This window comes from Anoplophora glabripennis, unplaced genomic scaffold, assembly GCF_000390285.2.
Source record: "Anoplophora glabripennis isolate ALB-LARVAE unplaced genomic scaffold, Agla_2.0 scaffold367, whole genome shotgun sequence".
Lineage (NCBI taxonomy): Eukaryota > Metazoa > Arthropoda > Insecta > Coleoptera > Cerambycidae > Anoplophora > Anoplophora glabripennis.
The window spans coordinates 160,559-182,448 of record NW_019416474.1 but is presented as its reverse complement, the minus strand read 5'-3'; the positions used below and the strand labels follow the sequence as shown (position 1 = coordinate 182,448).

The 21,890-nt window shown below is 31.6% G+C and overlaps 1 protein-coding gene across 4 annotated transcripts in view; it reads left to right on the top strand.

Moving 5' to 3' along the window:
* LOC108909122 (protein Wnt-1) overlaps nucleotides 1-21,890 on the top strand; it is a 46,037-nt gene that overhangs the window by 9,326 nt on the left and 14,821 nt on the right. For all 4 annotated transcript variants that reach the window (XM_018713360.1, XM_018713359.1, XM_023454647.1 and 1 more), the window contains exons 2-3: nucleotides 584-846; nucleotides 17,714-18,018. In XM_018713360.1, the coding sequence (XP_018568876.1) occupies nucleotides 584-846; nucleotides 17,714-18,018 (568 nt within the window). The remainder of the gene's footprint in view (nucleotides 1-583; nucleotides 847-17,713; nucleotides 18,019-21,890) is intronic.

The following is a 21,890-nucleotide window of genomic DNA, read 5'->3' as shown; positions in this document are numbered from 1 at the left end:
TAATCAACATGTGCCTTAAATATAACTTACTGCAGAATATCTGTGTTATAATAATAATAATAATAATAAATGTTTCCTTTATAACGATGCACAATATTCAAATAATGCATGTCTCGTAAATAAATCTTCAGTTGGTTTAAATAATTAAGGTTTAATTTTCTGCAGTACCTTGAATTCTATCACAGCAAAAATTGGTATAGTAAGATTTTAGATAGTCCTGAATAAGAATCCGGTGCAGTTTTTGTCAAAAAAATCGCTAATATTACTTCTCGTTTTTTCTTCCTATAAAACGCGTCTTAGTTGGCCGTGACTTAGGCCACGAAAATACAGAAATTATACATTCTACTCCTTTTTCTGAGATTTATCAAACAAAAAAAAGTTGAAACAAATAGGTCAATAAATAACAATTTTACATGGGTGGCTAATGCTTAAGTGGGACACACTGTACATAATATATGCATATGTATTGTAAAATTTGTCCGGCGTAATTAGAACAATTATTATGTGCATGCGTTATGAAAACTAAGTTGTTACTACGTTATCAGTATTCACATTTCGTCACTTTAAAACTAATCGTTTTCAGGGGGATAGCAAAAGCAGGAGAGCCAAATAACCTTTCTCCTCTGTCACCCGGTGTATTATATATGGATGCGTCAGTGCACAGTACCCTTAGAAGGAAACAGAGGAGACTAGCCAGGGAAAATCCAGGGTTACTGGCGGCCATAGCAAAAGGTGCGAATAGTGCAATACACGAGTGCCAGTATCAGTTTAGGAACCAGAGGTGGAACTGCTCTACGCGAAATTTTTTAAGGGGGAAGAACCTTTTTGGAAAAATTGTCGACAGAGGTGAGTGCGAATACAATTTTTATATCACCTGTCACAAATGTACAGGGTGTCCCAGTAAAGAAGGCTAATCTGGTAAGTACAGACCCCTGGAATCAAAATGAAATGATTTAGTCAAAACCTATATTCAAAAATTCTTCCTTTATAACATGCAAACCGTTAATACTTAGTTAATAGTTTTCGTAATGATTCCAGATATTAAGTTTAAATTTGACACGGTTTTATTTATTCTATTACAGCTGTTACGAGTTTCTGGAGATTTGCGCACTCCAATAAAATCCTAGATACAGCGTGTTGAGGTTTTAAAAAAAAATTGATTTTTTGTTTATATCGCACACTACCTCACAGGTAGTGTAGAAAGAAGTCTAAATACTTTTGTTGATATGCACTTACTTTTAAACATAAACAAATATTCTTGTAATATTATCGTTAGAAGTGTCTGCCACAAGGGGATTGTATTGGTATGAATAACTTGAGAACGGCGAATCTTAGGGAAAAAATTAAAGTCACCTTTTTTACGTATTTTGTGCATTAAAATATAAATCAGTTACAATGACATGTAAAAAATGCAGTGGCGTAGGTTTTTTTGTAAAAAAGGGGGTGACCCCTGTCCAGTTGTACACCACTGGTTGAACCTTTAAAGCTCATATTTCAGGGAATATAAGGCCTACTATCATACATTATATGTACCAAATTTTATTGAGATCGGTTAATAGATTCCGGAGATATAAACAAAAAATCAATTTTTTTTGACAACTTCAACACCGTGTATCTCTAAAACGGTGGCGTTCCAGACCTATGTTTATAAGGCAAACACATATTATTTTAAAGAGATATATCTGCCCTCGAAGTTTCCTGCATAAAATTCGGACCACCCTGTATATTTACCTTATATATATTTTAATATTCTGAAAATAACACGGAAAATTTCAAGGCACGCACTTGCCGCGATAAACTGTTGCAGTAGTTCCGATAACAGAACTTTATTGGTTTATTCTTTTCTTGGAATTCTATCTCAACAAATATTGTACGGACTGTAACGTTACAACTAGTAGTTTCTAGCATTTTTGTTGATTTTATTACAAACCATTGTTCCTTCAATTGACTAATTTATTATGAAAAAACTGATTTAATAAGTTTTCGATTTTGCATTCCTCTATTGTAGAGATTTTTTTATCGGTGTCTTATGTTTCGAAATACATTTTCTTTTTGCTGAAGTTCGTTAACCGCCCTGAGGATTTTATCTCTATAATATTAATAATTTCTTGCAGCATAAATAATATTTTTCATAGAATCTCAGAAAACGTAATCCATTGGATTAAAATCTGGGTATCATGGTGGACAATGAACAGGAACATTTTAGCACCGTCCGATCTAGCGATTTAGAATTTGCCATTAACAAAAATATGTGAATTCAACTCTTCATTATGGTAGAAATGTGCATCAGTATTTAAATAAGTCAGTCATTCCCAAACCGCTTAGACTAGACAATGTGAAAACGCTCCTGTTCCATGGTCACCATGCTCTCCAGATTTTAATCCAATGAACTTTTTTTCTGATGTAGTATGAAGGAATTTCGTTTATGTCTAGGAAATAATTAATAATATTGAATCAAAGAATCTACTTTCAGCAGAAAGAAAATGTTCTTTTTTCCCTAATAAAAAAAAAGAAGGAGGAGTAGATTTCCATTATTACCTAATTTTGGGACCTTTATTGATAACGTACGAGTATTTTCATAATTTTAATTGCACTGTTGGGAATATCTAAAAATATTTTTTATAATTTGTTTAAAAAATCTCTATTTTTATTGAACATTTTTTATATTACATTATTTTAAATTCAGTGCACATCATGAAGCAGCCCATAGTGGTTATGTACTAATTGTCTCAAATTCGATGCCCCAGGGTTGCTATTGGCTAATAAAAAACGCGGATAAAAATTTCGCTTGGGGATTTGAAATAGGATCACTTTAGGCTTCCGTTTGAGACAAAAATATTACCTATTTCATTTCATGTTAGGGAAGACAGAGATAAACTTTCAAATAAACTTATTTTTGATATCTCCTTTTGTTTAAAAGTTACAAACATGGCAACCTCGAGTTTCATTTGTTTTCCCAAATGTACAAATCTCTATAAATTCGTCACAATTGCGATGGAATAAATAACAACTGTGTCAAAGTCAATTGAAAAGTTGAAATTAATTGTCTCCAAAATCATCAACGTTGCAAATTCTATTTTAATGCAAGGAAATATTTTTGTATACAATACATGCAAGTTTATCTAAATCATCTCATTTTGTTTCCAGAAGTTTGTGGTTACTAGATTGGCCTTCTTTTCTGGGATACCCTGCATTTTTTACATAAGTTACTTTTATGACTATATTATGTATACAGAGTGTATTCAAATAAAAGACCACAAACGCTACCAGGTAATTTCGAGGTCTAAAATTGCTCATGTTACTTATAGTTTCTTCATATGTTAGTTTAGTTTGTCAGCAAAAAGTTTAAGTTGAACTAATTGGTAGAATTCATGTTCCTCAATTTAAATTCATTAACGACGGTAATATTAAAAATTACATGATTTCAAAAAAAAAGTAAATTCAAATTAAATTTCTCACTACACATAAGTTTTGCAATAACTATTAATTTTGAAAAATGTTTCCAATTAAGGTACATTATTTTTTATCAATAGAACCACTTGCATAAAAGGGCACTGTGACCAAAAAAGCATACCGCTTACATAACGGCTAAACTGAGTTTGTACAGATGCAGTTGAAATACTGGGGGAGGACGTACTGAACCAGTTTAATTGCTCAAAAAACTTAATTTGCATAACAAAAAATAGGAAGGACTACACACCCCATTTCTCTAGCCATCGTACTTTGCGTTAGGGAAACTTCCCATTGAACGGACTCACTCTATAGATAGGTCTTGCCGCTAAAAATAAACGCAAGTACCTAGTGAGAGGTATTGAAATATATCTACAAACAAGAATGAAAAATGCGTAGTTAATAAGGCATTTACAACTGACACTCTATAGTTCGCGTGGGCCAGAGCTCTACAGGTGTCCTGCATTGTATTATTCAGGGTGGCAGGTAGATGTTAGCATACAAAATACATCTTCATTCTCATGATTTAGTAGTCTGCTAGATATTATATTGCTTAAGGTAGTTAAACCAATAAATAATAACGAATTTTTATTATCTCTACTGATCTTATATTGAATGTCGATTTTTTCCTGTGCCCTCTTTCACTTGATTAAACAATTCATCGTTATTGGGAATTTCATTTAGTTCTTGTAACAAAAATTATATTCTATCCAAATATTATTAAAAGTTTATTAGAAACAATCGATTTAACAATATTTTTAAATAATTTGCATTATTATTAAATATGTCACAATTTTGCTGGACAGTATTGTAATTAGAACAAATCCTATAAAGTGGGGTTTTCATTTGATATCTCATTGAAACTGGTTCAAGATAAAAGGTTCTGGAGATTCTAGTAAGATATGTTGGTGCATTCAAACATATTAATGAGAGAAAAGTAGGATTATCAACATTAACACTCAATATTTTGTGCAGAATGATGTGACCAGACTTCCTTCTACTCTTGAGGTACTTAAGATTATATCTTTCTCTTAACATATTCTTCTCAACTGTAATATCATATATTATACCAAATTTCTTATAGTATGTATAGAAAATTAATAATTTATTTTGCACTCACAGAACTGTGTCTATATAGCTAGTATAAAATGGACTATAATTGATTTCACAGTATTCCAATTGTGATCTAACGTAGAATATATACAGCTGTTCAATAGCACTTAAATTATAAAAATTATTTAGTATTACTTATTATAAATTCATATATTTTCATAGTTTTATTTATATGATTATTAAAATTAAGCTTTGTGTCAAATGTAATACCCAGATTCCTCACTGTTTCAAATCTGGATAACCGTATATCATATATTTTATATTCCTAATATGAACATAAGTGGGAAACCTTTTCTAGGGGGGCTATAGCCCCTTTAAAGTGAGCCACTGAAAGTTTTATTTTTTCAAGTATCTTTGAAGTTGTTGAAGGTAAAGCAATGAAATGTGAAAGTAGTTATTATATTTAGGTTTTTAATCAAATAATTTTTAATGAAGGGAGGGAGATTTGGCAAAATACTGCTCTCTTTTTATGAAAAAAAAAAAAAAATTGTAGTAAAAAGTGCTTTTAAATCATCTTGATGGGTTGCATCATTTGAGTAAAATTGATTTTAAAATGATATTCCGTGCTACAAAATGCTTTTTCTAAACACCAATTCTAATCGATGATAAGTGACGAAAAACAGGAGTAGGTACCTATTGATTATTTAGAAATTTCGTGAGAAATTTTAATGAACTCTAGAATCATAATATTGTTATGGGTTATGGTATTAATACCATTATACCCGTAACAAAAAAAAAAAAACTGAAAAATCTTGATTTTCTTAGAACCAAGAAAAACAGTTCTTATAAAAGCAAAGTTAAAGAAAGCCGTTGAAACAAAGATACAAAAGAAAACAGTGTTTGATTAATATTACTGAATAACAAATAAATACATTTTTTGTCCAACTTTTATCAATTTTTATATTATCTTAACAAATAAAACAAGCAATTTTCTAGTAGACATTTTTCACTATGAAGAAGGGAAATTGTACTTTATACAGGGTGATTCATTAATAATTGTAGATACGCTCTCTGGATAATATGGGCAGAAAATATGAAGAATTGACACAAAACGTTTAGATAAAATATGGCTCCTTACTGAGTTACATTTTTGAATAAAACCCCTGTAACTCCGTAAGGAGCTATATTTTATTTGAGCGTTATGTGTCAGTTCTTCATATTTTCAGCCTAGGATTATCCAGTTAGCATATGTACAATTATTAATGAATCACCCTGTATATATAAGAGGAAAATTAATTCCCTATTTTTGGTAGGAGTAATATTTATCTACAACCTCTCCAGTCTGCGACATCTTTGACTAAAATTTGGAAATTACTTTTCAGCGATTATATTCGCAACATAACAGTAAAATTGTAACATTAAGTTCTAAATTTAAATGTTTTATCTGGAAGGGTTTCGAAGATATTTGGAACGGTTTTCAGGGATTCATTTTTAAGTGGCTGTAGACCCCTTAAGGAGGCATCTCTCCGCCTATGTTTTATATATAAACTATTTGGACAGATTCTTGGCATAAAACAATTTTTTTATAAAAGTTGTTTAATCTGTTAATTTTTAACAAGAAAAGAAGAAGCAGGCTATGTAGTAATTTATAGGTTACAATTTTCTTTACGCTAAATAAATATGTACCATATAATACCTAATTAATATACCTAATTCATTTCAAGCTAATATTTGCGATAGAACTAAAAACATGTCAGTTTCATAAATTGGCGGTCCGAGAGCAAATGATATATTCGAGGAATGACTTCACCTAGATTAGTTAATTTAAATTTTATAATAAAGTCTTCAGTTTCTCGGAACATAAAGTGTTCATGTCAATTTTTACAGTTTATATATGCATACGTTTGCTTGATATCAGAATATCCCATTTGCGGAGAAAGAATTTCCCCATTTGTTTCTTAATATAGTGTAGAACTTTAGAAGGTTTACATATACAGTCACCCCTATTGAGTCTATAGTTTGAGGACAGTTGAGTCAGCTGAGCTTAAGAAGTCCAGTGTTACGGAAGATTAACCGAAACTGATACTGTCAAAAGTTTCCGAGAGCCTAGTTTGTTGTAAAAGCGATCGCTACTAGCCAGTATTAATAAAACGAGAAACCGGTGACTGAGCATTGATTAAAGAGTCAAATTACCGATCAATTGGGACTAATAGGCCGAGTTTATAAGATGCTTTATCAGGTAAAATAACAAATAGCGTCTAAGTTCCGTAGATCTGTCGATAAGGACTATCCGAAATACCACTTTACTTTTTTTCGATTCCCATATACCTGATTTTGTTACTAAATCGACCAATTTGGTGCTGTCTCAAGAATTATTTTAATTAAGTATCTGACAAATTGATCGCTTCGGACAGTCCAGATTCAGGTATTAATAGGCCATTAGCCAAATTAGAATAACGTGTTCTTGTTCAGATGTTCCAAATTTTATAGATAAAACTCGGACAATTTGTAAATCCATTGTAAGCTTTTTCATAAACGCCGTTCACTTTTTCTTTGTGAAAGTTACATAAGGTGCCTTTCCCAAATATAGACACTTTTCTAATACGAATCCTTGCTAGAGTTTAGTTGCTATCTTTGATGTAGTTTGTTTAATTGCTGTTAAGTTTATACTAAGGCAAACAAATTGTTTAAATCAATTTCAACTTAGAGAAAGTTACAATTAGATGAATTAAATTGGCTTCAATTTTTATATCCGCACTTTAAGTTTGTAGTGTCATGTACTTTTCATGAATGAACGCCATCCCGGTAGAAAAAAAAATCAGATATCAATTTACAAGTTCCGAAGATGACCACTTTTTGTACCATCAGGTATGCCCATACAGAAGATGAAACTAACATGCAGATTCTGTTATTAATTAATTAAGAGTGAGTCAAAATTGAAATTAAATCGAGGTGCGAAAACTCGTACGCAGATGACCGAGTGAAGATTGTGAAATTTTATTACAAGTGAGAGTGTGTAACGGAGACTGTGCGCAAATTACAACGACGCCCCGAATGAAACAACTGTGATAATATTAGTTGCCAAATTTGAACAAATAGGTTCGGTTGCAGACAATAAAAAAGAAATTTTCCAGAATCATTTACTAAAATATTAATATATTATTTATATTAATATAGATAATATATTTTGTACCACTGGTTCACACTTGTTTCCACTGGTCATAAAAATATAGGTATGTACCATCTCATAAAAAATTAAAACATAAAAAGATTTGATAAAGCTGTACTGTTTTTTAAATTGAAGTAATTTGATGAACTGGATATCTCAGTTTCCTAAGTGTGAAAAGTGAGAGCATATATCATTGCGAGAGGGATATAATAAAAGTACAATAACCAGCGCAAAAACGACTATAAATAATACAAAATATGTGCAATGTATCTCGTATATCGGTACAGAGAGATATAATAAACATATAATGATACTTGCACCGTCGAATATGACAGCTCTGCTATGATTCCAGTTGTTTATTGCCGTGCTGGGGAACGGCATTCGTCGCCGCACGTTGAGATATGCCGAGTATTGATCATATATCCATTTTTTTTAATATCAATGCAACACGATAAATCATAAAAACATTATTACACTGTTGATTTCAATTTGTTTCCTCTTCGAGTTCCACGAATTCCACCAGATGGACGTGACGAATTCTTACCTTTTCATATCGGCTGGTCATGATCACGGCGATAATAATACAATAAATTTTCTTTTATCAAAACGACAGATTGACATTATTTGCATGGTACTGGAAGAGCTACCGTGGATGAATACCTACCATAAATCTATAATGATGGATGAGTCTTATTCAAAGCTTGCTGCATTTCAACAAACTGGCCAATAAAACTATCACGGTTGTTTAAAGCGTAACGTCGTTCGGAATTGCTACCAGTTTATGGTTTTCGGGTACTAAATTTAGGAAAGCAAGTCACCTATTTGCGTTAAAATATACCACATTTTCCCTTACTTTCCTTTTCGTTTTCTTTTAAATTTGTCGTTTGCTCTTGCTACACTGGGTGGATCAAGGAAATGTTTCAACCAGGATCATTTTAGAAACTACAAATCATTCACGAGATAACCGAAATTTGTTAATTTTGATTATAAGACCTTAAATGATAGTAGGGCTACGCTTAATCACTTTGAAGATGTCCTAATTCAAGTTTGTGATATCTACATTCTCTCTTTTCTCAGCAAGATATTTAAAAAATTCTTGTTTTAAAATAAAGTAATTTAATTTAAGATTTCTGAAGGGGTAGTTCTTTTTGCAAATAAAATTGGTCTCATTCGGCGTTTCTTGTAAAAAAAAAACTAGTAATTCTTCTTCTAGGACATCTATGGTAACATTCAATAAGATACTTGAATATGTAAAAGTCTTAAATTTTAAGGCTAACAAATTTATGGTTTTTTTTTAAATCTCTTACACTTATTTGTATTAACTTAAATTTATTGTTCTCTACTTGACTTTAGTTTATATATTAAGAATTATTACCGATTTCCTATTGAAAATGATCCAGCCACTTACAAACTTGAAGTACATGTATTATATTTAACTTCCGCTTCCGCTTCCGCTATTCGCTTTTGCAATATTTACTTGAAAGCCCTAAACCAACATTTATAGAATTTTTCCTGTAATCGAAATTAAAAAGTTGGCTAAGTAAAAAAAAACTAATACCGTTTTTGCTTTTCAAATATTCTACTACTAATTTTTGGAAATTTAGAAAGATCGTAACACCTATAATTTAAATTAACTTATTTTGAAGTAGCATAAGCCATATAAAAAAGTATACATGGTGTTTGGTAAGTCGATGCATTCCTTGCAGGAGGTTGTAGTACAAGTGATTTGTGATATATTTCCTTAATATACTCCGAAACCGCTTAGTTTTCGATCTACAAAGTGTTAAGTTTTAATAAAAAAATGCAAATTTATAAATATTGCGGAAACCGTTCAGAATATTTTAATGAAATTTTACAGGTTTTGACAGTTAACATGTTTTACAATAAAAATATTGTTTTCAGTTTCACCAGTGGCGTGCGCACAGACATATCACTAGATATTGTTAAAGAAGCAAATGATATATCACTGATTTTTCTTAAAATAAAAATTATTTTTGAATTCCTTGTTCAATTTGGAAGAGAAAAGGTATCTCGACTGTTTTTCTTATGACACACCGTTTTCAAGTAAAAAAAATAAAATCGATTTATTGCATTTCAAAATATCTAAAGACTCGCCTGTGCTCACGCCACTGGTGAAATTAAAAAGAATATTTTCATTTAAAATATGTATTGTTGTTAATTGTCAAAGCTTGTAAAATTTCATTAAAATATTCTAAGCGGTTTCCGCAATATTTATAAATTTACATTTTTTTTATTGAAACTTTATCACCCTGTAGATCAGAAACTAAGCGTTTTCGGAATATGGTATATTAAGGAAATATATCACAAATCACTTGTACCCTAACCTCCTGCAAGGAATGCATCGACTTACCAAACACCATGTAGAATAAAGTATTGTCTTTTTAATGTATTAGGAATGAATTAGGAATGGTCCCACTTTAAAAATACTGCCTTTAAATTAGTTTGAATAATATGGCTACAAACAATATAAATGTTAATTAACAACGGTGTAAACAATCCCATATCAGTCGCCGAAAAATAAAACAATAAACATTCACAAACACCCATAAACCTCTCAACATATTAATAAATGTTTTCCCAAAACCACATTGCAAAATTCTGGAAAATAAATCACCTGCTCGTGGTTCTATTTTATCCCCGTTAAAATATGTTATTGTTTTAACGGCTCAATTATTATCATTAGCTACTAATATAACAAAATCCTTGTTTAACGGCGTTTTAAGTACCCGCTATTATTTTCCAAAGTGTTAAAAAGGTTAAAAAGTGTATATTTCTCGGTAAGGTCCCAGCTGTATCTTATGAGTTATTATGATTCCGATAATCTGTACCCCCTGGGGAAAGGCTGGGTAATTACGTCATCACGGGACTACCCGCGGAGAGAGTGATATATAAGTATCTGGCCTACATGCTCTTGTATTGTTCCAAAACACTGTTGTTTATCACTACATGATCTCGATTGAATATTAGTAAGATTTAGATCATTACGGCTGGTTGTAAGTGCTCCAACGATATTTATTAACTCGGTTTGTTTTATGGCGTAATTAGGTGCTACATATCATTTACGATGACATTTTAAATGAAAGATCTTGTTAGTTGATTTTCCCATTTGACTGCGCACCATTTATTGGCAACTAAACCTAAGATATTAGTGCTATACAGGGTGTTCTGTGTAGTAAAGTTGTCATAAATTGGAGGTTTGTTGAATATCAACCATAAAGACTTGTCGTAGTTTTTATGGGAAAAAAATCAAAGAATGTCACCTTTCTAATTGATGATGTTATTGGAAAACAACTACCCCGCGGGCTAGATACCTCGACTAGCATTGAATTACAACCACCAATATCTAGTAAATAGCGATGAACATTCGTCAGGAGAGCCATCAAACGTAGACCGGTTTCCTGATCAGTATTTTGTAGAGGTCGCCAGTCGACATTTTCGGCATAGACGTTTTAAATTGTGACCCTCTTGAGATTAGGTTTCCTATTTTAGGTCAAATATTAAGTAATCACAGAGGTAGTACTCAGGTGAAAATCACTGAAAATGCACCATTTGCAAAAAAACGCAAATGATTGTGCAAAAGTCAATTTTATCTTATATCCAAAAACATTATTTAGCTTTTCAACCACAATATGTCAAATAAAATAAATAAACGTACCTAAATTTACACACAATCACACAAAAAAAAGTCCAAACCCAAGAGACTCACATGACATTTTCTAAGGAATTCGTTGCGCTGAACACGATCCTGTAGTCAAAATTCATGACTTCATTACTAATTTCGGAGAACAATGAAATTTTTGGGTAAAAACTGGTCCAAATATGGGTCCATGGTCTCGATATTTCTCAAAAAATTCACTATTTGTGTGAAAACTGGCCCAAAACTATTTTTTTTCTGAATTTTGTCCAAATATTTCATTTTTGCAGTATTTTGAGGTGTTGAACTAGATGCCATTCATAAAATTTACCCATGAGCTCGATATTTCTCAGATAATCCATTATTTGGGTGAAAACAAAATATGTCATGTGGTGTATATACAGGGTGTTTCAGTTCGAGTGAATCAAACTTTAACCACAAATAGAACTCAATAAATAATTTAGAATTGGCTTATAAAGCAACGGTGTTTCCATTGTACAGGGCCGTATTTTTCGGTTGTTAAAATCATATTATTTACGAAACCTTTGGTATGCTTATAACAAATTGATTAAAATTTAGTGTGGTGTTAACATTTACACATGTGCATAATTTACTGTAAAAATGACAAATTTTTGTATATCAGTGTTGTAGGAATGGGTAGGAAAGGTGGATTTTTTTATCCCATCTTCTACGCCAATGACCAATCATTTGGGATTCACTTTTAGATTCCGTGGACAATTCTACATAAAAAAGATATACTGAAAATCGGTATAGTGTATCGTTTTACCATTTAGTTTCTTATAGGAAATAAATTTTAAATTAATATTATTATAATGTCACGCATTAACTTCTAAACAATATTAAATAATATGTCTTTACATCGGCGAAACGACTGGTAAATTCCAAATATAATCCCTTGTGTATTATTTATTGCATTCGTAATGTGGTGAATTCTCCCTCTGAGCTCATTTTTTTGTTGCGCTGCAGTGCGGTGGCCAGCATATTCAATGGCACCCCCTCTAAAATTTCATTTGTGCCATTCTGGAGCAATTATAGATATTCTTGCTCATTCAACGGTCCGATATAATTAAACAAAAAATTACACCTACATATTAGCTTTAAATCTGCGCCGTGCGTCCATTACACTATCCGTACTAACAATTGCTATGAAAAAAACAACTAAGCAGTAATAGACTTGTCTGTCATCAGAAACTGTCATTTTATCTTTAAGATTTGCAATATTAATTAATGTATTTAAAAAAATGGATGAATATTCAAGTTTTATCAGAAGAACGGCCTCCCATTCAACTGAAATTTTCGGTAAAACGATACTTTATACCGATATTCAACAAGTGCATATGTAGAATTGTCCACGGAATCTAAAAATGAATCCCAAATGATTATTAGGTGATTGGCGTAGAAGTTGGGGTAAAAAAATCCCCACTTCACTGCCCATTCCTACGCCACTGACCAACAAAGATTTGTAAATTTTACAGTAAATTATACACATGTGTAAATGTTAACACCACACCAAATTTGAATCAATTTGTTATAAGCATACCAACGATTTCGTAAATAATATGATTTAACAACCGTCCAATACGGCCCTGTACAGTGAAAACTGCGGGACTTAGATCCTTGCTTTATAATGCAATTCTGAAATATTTATTGAGTTCAAATTTGTGGTTAAAGTTTGATTCACTCAAACTGAAACACCCTGTATACCTACTCGTGGTCCATTTACTATCATCCCTTAACAACATAATACAATATTTTGAAAATCAAGCAGGATGATGAAAAAAGAAACAGGAGGTTGTTATGTAAATAAGAGAATGGACAAATAGATATTATTTTAACTATAAATTTTGTAAAGCTTGTAAATGCTCCGACAGTATTTTAAGGCGATACCTAAACCCTTTTAAAACAACGAGACTTTATTCTTTGACAGCAAGAGTTTTTGAAATCTGCACATTTCCACAGTGGTGACCCCGACCGAAGAACATTCTGGATAACATTTTATATGTGAATACGATACTATAAGTGAAATTTATTCCTGACCTTGATATTTCTCAGAAAATGGAAAATTAGTGCTTTTTCCTGCTAAAAAATATATTTTCAAATCCTTATTTAAATCTTTAGCGTAAATTTAACTCCACAAAAATTTATTTATTGATTATGTGGTTTTACCTCTATATAAAAAAAACTTCAGGCAAAATTGCTGTAACAACGTTATAAAAACTTTGAACTAGGTAGATCACAGGAATGCCTAAAAATTCATTTCACTTTGTTTTTTTTTAATAATTAGTACTTAGATAATAATTAGCCCTGTTTAATGTTCGGCCTACGGGAGCTTTTTCTTATGTGGAGTTGCTCTAAATAGGTCTGGGTAATCCAAAGATGAAACGGCCTTTTGTTAGTTCTTTCAGCTCTAATAAATAGATAGGATCCTCCCATTTAACCGAATCTAAAGCTATCAAAGCCCGCAGACAGCCCGGCCTTCCGAATTTTGTATATCAAAGGATAACTCGCTGCAAGTCTGCAATATACCGGAAAGCTTAGGTAGTAATTTATCCCCAGGGAGTCATCCTTTAAGGGCTTTTATATAATTGGCGTACTATGAATGAAACTACGTCTCACATGCCCCATTGATTCCTTCTACATAGTGGTTTGTGTCACAGCGTCATTATGAGCCAGCGATTCATCAACCGCTGAAAACAAATTTTGAAGTCATCAGTTGGAAGTATATTTCCAGGAGTAGTACGTAAAAATAATTGAAAAACGTATTTCCTTTGATGATGTGTAAGTACCCTAATACCAGCTAATGTGAATGAGCTTTTTTGTATCCTATTAACATTTGTCAAAGGGTGGGAATATAAAAGACATGCATGTCCAGATGTTTGCGAACACAGCCACTCCTGCTTTGTCATGCTCTTTGTGGTGGACATGTAGAAACCTAGTGGGCCAATTACTCTTTTGTATTTGGTATGTCCCAGGACAAAAGCCGCTGTCAAAGCAAATAAGTAGAAAAATAAATTGAGAGGCTCGAGTTGTTTGGCTAATTTGTAAGTACCTCTGCAATTAGACATATTATTTTAATGCAATTTTAAAGAACCGAACTTCTTTGTAATTAAATTATTGCTTTATTTGTGATCATTTCAGGGGCAAAATTATAACCAACAAATGTTATTTTTTTTACTAAATTTGGCCAACGGCGTCGTTATATCCATAATACTCAACCTTACTGAAGTTTTATAGGTGGCAAGAAAACATATTATTATAGATTTTATTGTCAATAAATAAGTACACTAGGTGTTTCAGTGTTGAAGTGACAAAAGTCTAGGGGAGATTCAGCAAAATATGTAAAAAGTTAATATGAACATGGGTCCGCAAGTGTTTCGTTTCCGAGATACAGGGTGTTATTTTTTTTAAATTGAGTTTAAAAAAACGCTTCAGTCGATTTCAATGAAATTTTTACGGTTTATTAAAACAATTATCATTCATCAACTGGACCGATTAAATTTGATCCAGAATTTTCAGGGGAGTACCCATGAAGCAAGTCTTTTTTTTTTTGTAGAAAAGAATATCACCCTATAGTTATTTGTAGTTTTTATGTAATATTCAGATAAACCCACTAAAAATCGTATATTTGTGTCTCTTGAATATTTTTCGTGTCTCGCTTCGTTTTTATTTTATTTATTCTTTTCGACAAATAATTCTGGATCAAATCTAATTGGTCCAGTTGATGTATGATATGCTTAATGTTTCAATAAACCGTAAAAATTTCATTCAAATCGGTTAAAAAACTTAATTTAAAAAAAAAATTAACACCCTGTATCTCGGAAACGAAGCACTTGCGGCACATGTTCATATGAATTTTTTTTACATATTTTGCTGAATGGAATCTCTCCTAGGCTTTTGTCACTTCGACTCTGAAACACCCGGTATATGGAAGAATGTTTAGGTATTAGTCGATTATCGCAAAATTAGAGTGCCAAACATAGAAAGCTGTCTTTTAATTTTCTATCTGTTTTTGACATTACAAATACTGTATAAAATTACATTATTTTTCAAAATTTCAAAGAATGTCAAGAAGAAAAGTTTATTTTACCGTTTAGCAACACACTAATGTTAAGCTCTCTATTTTTTTGTTTTTTACAATTTTTTTATCCTTTTTTTTCTTAAAGGAATATAAAATAATAATAGAATTATTTTTTTTATCATTTTAGCCTAAATTATGAGTTTATTAGTACGAAATTGAAAAAAAAAATTCTCTGACATTTTCAAAATTATGAGATACAACTTCGGAATTTGGAGAAAATTAACTTTGACAGGTATAGAAAATATCGATGATGTACATTATCGCATAATTTAGTATAAGTTTTTAAACTAAAACGATTGGAAAAACAAACATTTTTAAAAATCGTTTAAGAAAATGCTTTCAATTCTACTATATAGGATCACCTAGAAAACAGTGGTTGAACGTCATACAGAGATTAAGACCAGTTTTATCGTCCAAAGAGTGTTAAAATATTACTTTTGAAAAAAATAGTCTGGTATTCCAGATATTATCTTGGCAATTTAATTGTCAATTCCACAGAGATCTTTTTTCAATTTCTCTTAAAATATTTATATTTTGATTGAAAAGAGAATATAAAATTTACTGCTTTGAAGATATTTGCGTTAGAGTAAAGCAAATCATTTTCATCAATATAAAATCAAGCTTCTGACATTTTTGAAGTAAGGGATTATTTTTTAATTTTTCTTTTAGTTATTTTCCTCGAAATTTAGCAAATTTAAAAGTAATTGACAAGACGAATTTTTGTGTGAAACTAATTAAGGGCCCCATATTATTTAAATAGTGTTTTTCTCAAAGACAAATAATTTCAAAGATTTAATAACGGAATAATCTAAAGCATATCAAATAATAGGAATGTTATGTCATGCCACCTGAGTATTTTCAAAGACGCCACAGTAAAACGAATAAACAGGTGCAAAAAACGATCAAACTATCAAGGTTTTAGGTACTGAAATCTACGAAAATACTAACTTTTTTATATATAATTCCACATGTAAATATTCTTATAACATTTACTTGCTTAGTCCTTCATATAAAATTGTTTACCTTTATTTATAAGTACGTGAAAATAATTCTTAAAATGTGGGGTTAGGATAACAGAAAACGCATGTTTTACGAACGCTGTTTTTAGTTATTATTTTATTTGGGTAAATTTAAATGGGAACAATGAATAAACAACACATCAAGGATTTTATTTTTGTGCTTACTTTTGTTCTACACGTTTTACTTTTCAAGATTTCAGTACCTAAAAATGCCAGAAATTTCACCATTTCTCGGCCAGGGATATGGCCACCTTAAGTAAATCGGATAAATGACAAACTAGACTCTACCTTAGAAATGAACGGTTGTAACTCAAATAAAATTTTGTCGAAAAATGTTTTTTTTCTGGGTACAGGTTTTTTTCTAATTTGACATAAACATACTAATGCGGATCCCGTAAATTGACCGATAATTAAATGAATACCCTACGCAGGGTCCTGTTGAAGTACTTCCACTAACAGGCGAGTTCGCGTTATTGCGATATAGTGATAACACAATATCTCGCAAAGGCATTCACTCAGGCGCATTTGCAATATTAAAGAGGCACTTTTGTCAGTTTGAAGAGGAGGGAACCCCACAAATGCACTTGAGTGGATGCTTTCTCGAGATACGTTCTTGTCGCGATAATGCAACAACGCAAACGCGCATCTGTTTGGAGTAAGGAGGAACTTTAGCAAGCTATTACGTTATTAGATGTCCAATGACGAATTGAATTTAAGCATCTTCCTCGTGAAACACGTCTTGCATAACTAAATCTGCAGTTCGATGGGGATAGGAAGGTACCTGGTGATCTTATAGACATACCTACAAATATCTTCAGGATAAAATCAAACTACTAGCCAAGTGAAATCTACGTCTGCTGTCGGCATTCGGGACTACGAGGCAATAAAAAAGGAACGTTTTGACCCCCTGCAAAAGATGGTATTTAGTGTAGAATTGTACGTTTGATATGTGGAATCCGTTATCAAACAATTTTGTATGAGCACCTGCAATTAACTCCTTGAAATCTAGACTAGGTCAATATTTAAACTTGCTTGATTCCTTTAACTTTTGTATGTAACGATCGTATTGTATTTATATTCATATTTAAATTTAATTAATGTAACTGAATCTTTCAGTCTTGATTGAACTAAAAATGGCAATATCTTTGTCCAATATGTTGTTGATGTTAGAAAAAGAGAACTAAATAATCAGTTCTTCACAAAATAAAGACCAGACACTCCCAAAGCCATCATCTATATTGAAAACTGAACCCTTCTTCTTGTTTCAGGTTGTAGAGAGACCGCATTCATTTACGCAATTACTTCTGCTGCTGTAACGCATGCAATAGCGAGAGCATGTAGTGAAGGCACCATTGACACCTGCAACTGTGAAACTCACTATCGAGAAAGACCTCAAGTATTTGCGAATGGTAACAACGCTGCCGTGGCCAATGTCAGGGATTTCGAGTGGGGTGGGTGTTCCGATAATATAGGATTTGGTTTCGATGTCAGTCGCGAATTCGTCGACACCGGAGAAAGAGGGAAGTCTTTGAGGGAAAAAATGAACTTGCACAACAACGAGGCTGGAAGATGGGTAAGTATACAAAATCTAAAGCTATATGGGTTTTTTAGGGGACAGAAATATTTGTTCCGACTTACATTTTTCTTTAGGATTTTTTTATTATTTATGTTTAAAAACTAAAGAACTTATCTTAACCTAATATTTAAATGCAATATGTAAATTTACTGAAAAAGTTTTTAGGCAAACTTTACGAAAATAAACCACATTCTCTTTAAACAATCATCGATAGCGCTCCTACATAGATCAGGTCACCTTAAAATAAAAATCGACGAGCCCCAGTATTCTCCTCAAAAAATATTATCTGAATCTATTAGACTCACTGTATGGATTCATTGTTGAAGGGTCTCGATTACTATTACACAAAGTTGTCATTTTCATAAACGTTAGTCACTTTTTTGGGATAATTCTAACAAACTATACGTTTTTGTAAAGCCAAAAAAAAATACTAGAAGAATACAGGACAAAAATTTTGTCATGTGAGTTAAAAACTGTTATATTTATTAAAAATGTGAATACGTTCTATATGCAAAAAAATCTATACGAAAAAATGTAAACTTTCATACAAAAATATCAGAATTTTCATTTTGTGTATATAATTGAAAAACATACAGAAATTTTGTTTCATCGTGAAGATGTCTCTTAAAAAGTGGCCTTCGTGGAAAATGACAATTTTTTCCTTTAATAGCAATCGAGATACCTAACATGATATCGAAAATAGAATGTAGGTACTGTACATAGAAGTTTATGGCTGTCTAAAATAGAAATTATTAATATTTTTATTACTTGTTTTATAGATGTACGGTATGTTATTAATAAATATATGATTTCAGAGTTCTCATAAAAACATTATCTTCTGTTTTATTTTATGAGAAATCATATACGCAATTATTAAAATATTGAGAAATACCATTTAATAATGTCAGTTTTATAAACGGGAAATACTACAATGTGTAGGTATCATAGTCATTAGTTCAAACAGATATCTACATAGCGGTTGAAATTAAAATAGTTTCTCTTAACTTGAATAAACTGAAGGATTGGTGCAAGCGTTATTCACACTGTACAGGGTGATCATCCTGTCTATACCTTTAAGAGCGATGGTACATAAAAAATAAGGGTATCTTTTTATATACCTACTCTTTTTGTCCGAAAATCTATTATATATTATATATATATAATATTGCTTGCTAAATAGATAGATACCATATTATTTTCGGAATCTTAAAGTCATATATGTATCCTATTCATATTTTAAATTTTAACTCAGGCCATAAGAGTTTTTGTCATTAAAAAAAGCATATCATAACATGCATATGCTTTGAAGTATTAGATATTTCGAATAATTTATATAAAACAGGCGCTTTAGTTGTGATTCCGCTTAAACTAATTTTTTAAAATTTAGTGTGATTGTTGAAGAAACGAAGCAGACTTTCAAGAAATAATAATATGGATAAAACAAACTAACCTGCACTTTTACTGCGACACTAGAGAATCTTGAAATTTGCTTAGAATAAATACAAATATCTTCTATTAAGAAGTTTTCAGACCACATGCAGCCACAAGACGAAATAATTGATGATAGAAAACAAATGGCCGACAGTTTCGATAATGTTTTTACAAATTCATGTCAATATTTGATTTTAAGAACAAATATAAGCAAAAGTATCGATATACCCTCTAATTCAAATTCATTTTCTTATCGAATATATCAATTAATGAAGTGTATATTATAATCAAGCAATTTTCAGGAAAAAGATCCATTACTAATGGAAGTATCAAGTCTCCTGTCTCACTTGTTTGTTAAATATTTCATTTGAAAACGGTTATTTACCTTATCAATTAAAGTCTACAATGATTGTGCCACTTCATAAAAAAGATGATGTTAGTAAAACAGAAAATTACCTACAGTATTTTCAAAAATGTAAGAGATTAAGTTCTTCTATTTTTAGCAATACTATTGAGTCAATGAAAACCACAAAACCATCGGCATATTTTACGATCTATCGATAGCTTTTGATAGCTCATTGGCCATGCTCACTTACTCAATAAACTTGAAAAGTAAGGTATTGTGGCTCACCGCTATTGTGAATATCATCGTATCTAAGTGATAGAAGCCAAATTGAAAGGGTTAAAGTTTGAGATGTTGTATATATCCAAAAAGATTCTAGTGGACACCGGGGTATCACAAGGGAGTGTTTTAGCCCCAACTCTATTTATTTTCTTTACAAATGACCTTTCTCTTATACTTGAGGATATTTGTTCTAGCTCAAAGGATGAACGTGATTTATGTAGATTATTATCGGAGGCATGCGTTGCTCAAACGGAAAACTGGTGTTGTCAAAACTGAACTTAACAAAAACACATTTTTATAATATTTTCATCTATGGGGACACATGATGACAATAGCTTATGGCCTCCACCTTCTATTAGTATTATTTAATAATCATTCAGCAAAATGGTCTCCTGAGGCATCATTAGAAATAGCCAGGTTCAGGTGAGGACACTAGCGCGCGAACTATTTTGGGAATGAAAAGAAATAAGTCTTGTTTGACGTTCCAGCGACAAGTTTTAGGCTACGAGCCAATCATAAATTAGCGTAATTACTTTCTTATAAACTACTTAAGCAATGAAATACTCGAGCGCGGAAAGATTTACGGATCTGTTACGCGACGGAAAATTTATACGCGAATAAATGGACATTAAATAAAAATGAGCAAATGAGGTTTAATTCTGTATGGGACATTAAATATAAACTGTAGCCGCTCTTGAGGCCGGTTATTTGTACCCGTACACGTACACGTCTATTAAAATTAATGCCTCGTTTAATATATTCGTTTGAAAAGATGTTACCACTATTTAGTCTAGTGCTGGTAAATGTCTTCTTAACAAATCGCGGTGCCGCAATCATTTTTCAAAGTGACAGCCATCGGTTCACGTTCCAATATTTATGTTGCCAGTCGTGATTGCACGAATTCTGGGTGAGATATATTTCTTTGAAGTCGATAGCACTAATGAGAGGCGATATTCCTCCGATTTATCGTCTTCAATTAATTTCGCTGATAGGGAGAGAAGTCGAGGGTGACTTACAACCGACTAATTTTGGTTTATTAACACGCACCACGCTTCTGATAAACAACATTATTTTTAAGTGCTTCTTAGCACACATATCGCTTTCTCTGGTTCATTATTCAAGTATTTTTAGAAGAAAAAAGTCTCATGCTTCATTATGACCCGAACTACTGCGCACATAAATTACATAATTTATGCAAATTGATAAATGGCCACAAATGTAGCAACGGCACGCTTTTCCATAAATAATACAACTTAATTAAACGCTACCATATATTCGCAACCAAATCAAGGAATATTTCCTCATAATATTATGACATTTTTGGACAGCGGTATATGATTAAGTTTTTTTATGAGAACATAAATGAAAACATGTATAATAGTTACGTTTTTATTAATTCGTGTACACAGTATGTCCTCAACCAAATGAACTTCAAAAGATACTCAGATCACTGATTTTTCAAGTGGGAAGTTGATCTTTTTTTTATTTACAGTTTCGAGAAATACTGCAAAATAATTAGAATTTAATGGAATATAGAAAATGAGACGATTTTTTCCAACGGGCCTTTTATTTTTAAAATACACAACATCAAAGATATTTTTTAGAATAGAATTACATATATATCCATATTTTTTCAAAGAGCAATGATTTTTATTGAATTTTGAAAGTTTTTGAGGTTGAGGTTTTGAGGTTTGGACCATCTGCTAGAGATTGTTAGCTACTATTTCTTACAGTGTCATACATACTTTTTTTGAGGTTACCTATGTATTTTTATAATTTGTTTTGATATACTTTTCTAAGGTTAGGTTTCTTT